This window comes from Lygodium microphyllum, chromosome 8 (genome assembly GCF_053477565.2).
Source record: "Lygodium microphyllum isolate KBCC chromosome 8, Lygodium_microphyllum_v1.1.10, whole genome shotgun sequence".
Taxonomy (NCBI): domain Eukaryota; kingdom Viridiplantae; phylum Streptophyta; class Polypodiopsida; order Schizaeales; family Lygodiaceae; genus Lygodium; species Lygodium microphyllum.
In genome coordinates this window covers 88,296,294-88,303,203 of record NC_141142.1, presented here as the reverse complement: position 1 = coordinate 88,303,203, position 6,910 = coordinate 88,296,294, and the positions used below count along the sequence as shown (strand labels likewise).

Genomic DNA, 6,910 nt, shown 5'->3' with positions numbered 1-6,910 from the left:
AGAGGGTATTCTTGAAGAATGATAAGAATAGTTATGCCCCTACTCTAGCAACCTTGATGTTAGACTTACTAATATGGTCACGAAATTATCATGACTTGATGTGCTTAGTTTTTAAAATGCGTTCTCACATGATTGAGGTACCATGCAATGCCCTCTTTGAGTAGGCTAACCTTGAGCTACCCTTAGGGCTTGAATTCAAGACCTCATGAAACTCACACACCTGGGCTGCCTTTAGCTGCCCCTAGGGCTTGAATTCAAGACCTCATGAAACTCACGCCCTTGGGTTATCAATCGCAATCGACCCACACACTCCCGGTACTTATGCTTAGTTGATGGACTTTAGCTTTACCATTAAGCTTTTAACCGTTGGCTTCCCCTCATATACTCGAAAGTTTACTTACGCTTGTATGAATTGACCCTTGTCGAAGAGCCATATATACTCAATTTCTTCTTTAGGGTGAATGATGTGCATGGGAGCGCTTGTATGAATTGACTCTTGTCGAATAGCCCAAGTAGACTCAATTTCTGCTGAAGGTCAAGTGTGTTCGTAGGCGACTGGTAAGCAAAAGGGAGAAAAGACGCGGAGTCCAGGACGGGTCGTTGTGCGCCGGCCAAAAGCGACAATGGGTATTGGGCACGCCAGCATATGTCGTAGAGCGAGAGAGAGAGAGAGAGAGAGACGGAGCTCGTGTTTGTAGTCTTAAAGCAGGGACTCTCGGCTTAGGCGAAGTCGATTGATCTGGAGTCTGCTAGCGACACGCGATAATACACAGAGAGAGAGAGAGAGAGAGAGAGAGAGAGAGAGAGAGACGCACGCATCCATATCGGCGGCCATGGGAGAGGAAGTGGCAATAGAGGTAGAGAAGGCGTGTACTGATGATGGACCTGATACAGCTGGTGGTTGTGGCGGCGGGATTAACGCGGAGGTGGTGCACGTGCTGGTGCTGACGTTCCCGATAGCGAGCCACGTGAACCCGCTGCTGCAGCTGGCCACCAAGCTGAGCGCCTTCGCGGAGAGCTACGCTGACAGGAGGCGCGAGTTCGTGTTCACATGCATCATGTCGGAGCGCGCGGCGGCCCAGCGGCTGATGATGGGGCCCGCGCAGGGCCAGGAGGGCCAGCACAGCATCCGCATTGTGGGCGTGCCCGACCCGCACCCGCACCCGCCCCCGCCCGCCCCGGACTTCCGCGCTCCGCTCGCCGCGTGTGACCGCCTGCGCCCCGCCGTGGAGCGCCTCCTGCCCTCTCTCCTCCTCCCCTCCACGTCATCGTTGTCGTCGGTGGCCGTGGCGGGCCCCGCGCCCGTCTCCTGCGTGCTCGCCGACGTGTTCGTGAGCTGGGCGCATGACGTGGCCTCCTCCTTCCGCCTCCCGCTCTTCCTCTTCTTCACTTCCAACGCCACTGCCTGCTGCGTCATGTCCCACGCCCACGCTCTCCTCGCCGCTGGCACCATCCCTTTCTCGGGTAAATTCCTATCTACTAAAATTCATCGAAAATTTAAAAATGTTCGGTTAGCAGTCCCTTTCTTTTCTGCCCAAATTTCGACCTTTTCTACGCCCTGACCCTCCTCCGCCTTTTTTTGAACGACCCTTCGGTGCAGAAACTAAAACATTAGAAAAAAAAGAATTCTGCTTTTGCATCCGCCGCGACCTGTTCATTTGGTTAAGTGGTTTGAAATTTGGTGTTCTCTTAAACCGTATTAAACGATTAAATATGAGTACTCTCATGCTTAAACTTGAAACGCGAATCCTTTTGGTCCTCCGTCAACGAAGAATTTTTAAGGTTCGGGTGTTGCTTCATGTTTTGATCATCATAACTAAATCTTTGTCTTGTGCCATTTTGCGAAGGCTTTTTCTAAAGTCTAATTTGAGCCCCAAGGATGAAACAATCTTGTCTCTTAACATTATGGCTTAGCAAGGTTGGTTATACAATAGGCAAGAGGTTTGTGGGTAGCTTTGCACATTCCACATAGGATTTAGCAACTATGTCCATCTAGTCTTGTATGAATACTAAATATAATTTTTTGTATGGCGATCGGCATAAAACAAGGCTATGTAAATAACCCACGAGTGAGGCGTCACATGTGGCTCTATTTGGGCCTAAAGAAGGCTATATTTTGGGAAGGCCCAAGGAAGGCTCTCATTATCTTCATGAAGGATGTGGTGATATGGTTTGACCTTCAGGCTTGGATTCCCTTAGAGGTAAGGAGATGGAATGGTTGATCGTTATTTTCTCCAAAATCAATTTAAGTGTAATGATGTTTGGGTGGCAAATCTAAGATTGATCCATAGGAAGCTTAATCAAGGCTTTGGCATAGTGGTCAAATCAATTTAAATGTAATGATGTTTTGGTGTCAAATCTAATATTGATCCATAGGCAGCCTAATCAAGGCTTTGGCATAGTGGTCAAATCAATTTAAATGTAATGATGTTTTGGTGTCAAATCTAACATTGATCCTTATGAAACCTAAGAAAATTGGCTGATCAAGCCTTTGGCATATTGGTCAAAGTACCACTGTACTCTTTCAACCAAGATTTAACTTTGAACACATGGAAAGCTACTCCGTTTGTGCAAGAAGAATTATTATGGTCATGTTTCCAACAAGAGATAAGAGAGGGAAGTGGGAGCGACTGGATAACCACTACCATGTATGTAAAAGGATTGAGGAGATTACTTTCCATGTCCTCTGGGCATGTAGTTGTCAGGTAGACTTGGGAAAAGGCGCAAGATTGGCTTTGCAACTGCACTTGAAAATTAGCCTTGTGATCAGAAGAGTAGGATGTCTCCAGTAATTTATGAGGTTTGGCAAGCAGTTAGGAGTGTTGTCTTGTTTACGATTTGGGAAGGAAGGAACCTTTTGTTATTCCAAGGGAAACCATGGGTCATGTTTGATCTCGCTTGTCACTTTGGCAAGTTTTGTATATGGGTACTTAGTTTACTTAAGGTCAAGGCCAAAAAGATGGGTGGAAAGATGTAATCTATAAGCCACAAAGCCCCATGATAGCTTGAACCTCTTCTATGTAAGGTTGTACATATTTATACAATACTCTAGATTTTGCATTTGGAAAGAAAAAGCTAGGTAGATTCCAAAGAGAATTTCTGATTTCAACTTGGACATGTGACCAAAAGTGAGGTAAATTCCAAAGGGAATTTATAATTTCAACTTGGGGGTCACGACTAGGACCCTTGTTTAAATGTCAACATGGGAAAAGTGGCAATTTTGTCAAGATTCCAAAAGTTTGAACTCGAACCCTCAACTATATATTTGATTGATGGACGAACCTTTTATTGCTTCAATGTCCAAATTCCCTTCTTTTTTTAATTGTGCTGCAACTTGCAAGTTCATTGATGCAAAAAACTCTGTTAACAATTGGTCGACATAGTCACAAAAAACTCGTATACCCAGCATGATGTCAACATAAGGGCGAGTCCCGAAGCAATGCAAGGTCATTGCTTTTGGTCTTCAAGGGCTCGCTACTCATAGACTACAGGAAACCTCTGTTTCATAACCCAAAATACTCAGAAAAATGGACCCTTTTTTGCCAAGGCCATGAAAAGCTTTTAACCGGAGTTGCAGTCGGCCGTCATTTTCGGTGAGGATTGGTCAAAAGCTGAACTGCGATGTTGATAGGCCCTTGTAAATTGAAACACGATTGATGTGGAGTCCTATTATTTATTAACTGCACACACACACACACGCATCATACGTGGACATATGCAATAGGCAGCGTCATATTTATTGTCTCCATGTAAAATGATATTATACAGGGGGTGCTGAATGTGACGTTTGTTTGTGCGCAGATGCGCGGAAGCGGATAACCATCCCAGGGGCGCCGCCGCTGCTGCCGCGGGAATTCCCGCCGTCGATGCAGACCAAAGACACCTCCTTCTACCGCTTCCAGTTCACGCTCAGCATCTTCCGCCACCTGGACCGCGCCGCGGGCCTCATCCTCAACTCCTGCCTGGAGCTGGAGCCCGCCGCCGTCCGCGCCCTCTCCAGCAAATGCCCCGTCTACACGGTGGGGCCCCTGCTCCTCCCCCCCAATGGCAGCCCTCCGCGTCAGCAGGAGTCCTGGCCCGCGGACCACCCCTGCAAGGCCTGGCTGGACACGCAGGCGCCGCTGTCCGTGCTCTACGTGTCGTTCGGCAGTTTGTCCACGTTTTCGGACCGCGCCCAAATGCGGGAGCTGGCCCTGGGCCTGGAGGCCGCCCAGCAGCCGTTCTTGTGGGTCGTCCGGGCGGACGCCATCGACGGCGCGCCACTGGAGGACGTCCTGCCGCCGGGCTTCCTGGACAGGACGCGGGAGCGGTGCCTCATCGTGTCGTGGGCCCCGCAGCTGTTGGTCCTGGCCCACCCGGCCCTGGGCGCGTTTCTCACCCACTGCGGGTGGAACTCGGCCCTGGAGAACATCACGCTGCGCGGCCTGCCCATGCTGTGCTGGCCGGACGTCGCCGAGCAGATGATCAATGCCAGGCTCCTCGTGGACGAGTGGAGGCTGGGCATGGAATTCCAGCGCACTCGTCATCACGGTGATGACCATCACGATGCGCATGGCCATGCTGATGATGATGCTGATGCTGGCCAGCTCATGGTGCTCCGCCATGAAGTGGAGCGTGTGATCCGCGCTGTCATGCAGGGCGATGCCGGTAAAGAGATGAGACGACGAGGCGCCCAGCTCAAGAGCCTCGTCGAGGAGGTTGTCCTACGCGGAGGCTCCTCCTTCAACAACTTGGAAAGTCTCATTACCACCATGCTCGATACCGCACCTGCTGCCGTTCCCAATGAGCGCTGCAGCCCCGGAACGAGTAGAACAGCAGCTATCTGTAGCATATAACAAAACCCGGACATCTCTTCTTCTTCTCAACGCGTAGCCAATGACACACCTAATTGTTTAGGCATACTTCCTCGCGGTACCTAGGGACCCTGACTTTCCATATTTCTCTGCACCTTGTACATAATATTTGAAGTTTCGAAAACCATTCAAATGCATGGCTCGAGAGGGTCGTTGTATTCTCGCATCTGAGCTTTAATAGGTTCAAATGTCTTGCACAAAACAAAATAGGCGAAGCAAAAGTCAAGTCATCCAAATGCACTTTACGTCTGAAGGTTTCAAACATGCGAATTTAAATGGTTAGTCAAGTGCTACTTCAATTCATGGTCCCACAACAAGGCAAGCTCACTCGAAAATGTTGGAAGTGCAAAGATTATAGTAGATAGGACAAGGAGTACATAAGGGAAGTGGCTTCCGAATGGAAGAAGTTTTACCCTCATGTATCCTTTCTAACTTGGAAAAGAAGGATCCACAAGGTCGGGAGGACAACACCTTTAGTGAGGCTTGATTTAGCCCTATTAGAACTTATACATATCAAACTCAATCCTAAATATAGAATGGTGTATACTATGGAATCAAGAATGCATTAAGCATCTTTTTTGGGACCCCATAGCAATAAGCCATTTTGGGGTGAGGCTAGAGATGATGAAAGGAGCGCGGCTACATGAGATCTCTATATAGGTAGCACTCTTTCATGACATCAACGTAAAGCTAATAAGGGCTCTTTGAAATTGTGAAATATACTAAAGCAACAATCATCAAGTTCATCTCAAGAGCCAAGAATAAGGCCTTTGTTTTGGAAAAGCATGGGAGATTGTAACCCCATGGATGTATTTCTATGTTGAGAGGAATTGTTTTGGTGGCTTTCAAAGGATTCATACGAACTCTCAAGTATATAAAAAAGGATACATGGCTTTGAGTTCCAACCTATTCTAGGTTACTTACTTTTTTGTATAAACACGTGTTTTATCTTATCTGATGGTATATGAATTTCACATCATAAAAATTGTCCCCTTGTTTCTTTTGTATAAACACATGTTTTATCTTATTTGATGGTATACATACAATTTCTTAATATGAATTTCGCATCATAAAAAGTGTCCCCTTGTTGGAGATTAAAGGTCACATGTGCTTAGCTGCCTATATTTATCTTGTACTTAGCGCTTGTACACCTGTACACTAAAGGTAGCATCTACCCATCACTATCATGTTTATTTTTAATTATTTATTATAGAATAATAAAGGAAAGGTAGGTCACACATTGTGATTGTTGGAATTCTTACATATTGGTCTTACTTTCTTGAGTTTAACTTCCATAGCCATTGCTCTCTTGCTTCTGCTTAAGCTTCTCTCTCACTCTCACTCTCACTTATATTATATTGCAAAGCTTGGCCTTTGGAGCCCATGGGATCTCTTTTTATGCCCATTGGTTTATACAGAGCTTGCCCTTACAGTCACTGACATTGTCGACTCATTCTTATTGATGTTTGGTTCTCCAATACTTCCTTTTGTCAAACAAATTGTTAGTCACATGGATACATGCTTCATTATGTTCTGAGCTTCATTGTTCATGAGTAGTGAGTCGATTGCAATTTGATAAATCTCATAGGTATTTGGAGATTTCTTATACATAGTTAGCTTATATATATGGTCACACCTTACTTGTTGGGATGCATCTATATTTGACACTTTTGGATTCTCTGTCAATATTTGATACTCGAAATTGCATGCTCTTTCTTGGATAGAGCTAGTTGCATTGTAAGTCATGTTGCTATCTGGAATTCCCTACTAGTGGGAGCACTCTATTTTGAATATTTGCATGCATTTGTCTCACTATTTGCTGCACTTTTATAGGCAATATGATTGAAATTCAGTTTTGAGCTACTCTATTGAGAGTAGACAATGTAGTGCTTTTACTTTGTGGATAGTAATATGTTGGGTCGTTCTTCCCTTGTTACGTTCATTTTTGGCTCGGTTTTGGTGATAATTAATTATTATTATGGTAGCCCATTCTCTATTTGCTTTGCATTCATAATGGTAGTGCTTTTAGAGCCTCTAGGGATATTTCCATCTTTAAC

At 45.9% G+C, this 6,910-nt stretch overlaps 1 protein-coding gene across 1 annotated transcript; it reads left to right on the top strand.

Moving 5' to 3' along the window:
* The first annotated feature begins 586 nt into the window (after positions 1 to 586).
* LOC148032563 ((R)-mandelonitrile beta-glucosyltransferase-like) lies at positions 587 to 5,832 on the top strand. The gene is made up of 2 exons (XM_087683203.1): positions 587 to 1,464; positions 3,802 to 5,832. The coding sequence occupies exons 1-2, from the start codon at positions 834 to 836 to the stop codon at positions 4,833 to 4,835; spliced, it is 1,665 nt and encodes a 554-aa protein (XP_087539329.1). The 5' UTR covers positions 587 to 833; the 3' UTR covers positions 4,836 to 5,832.
* The last annotated feature ends 1,078 nt before the right edge of the window (positions 5,833 to 6,910 follow it).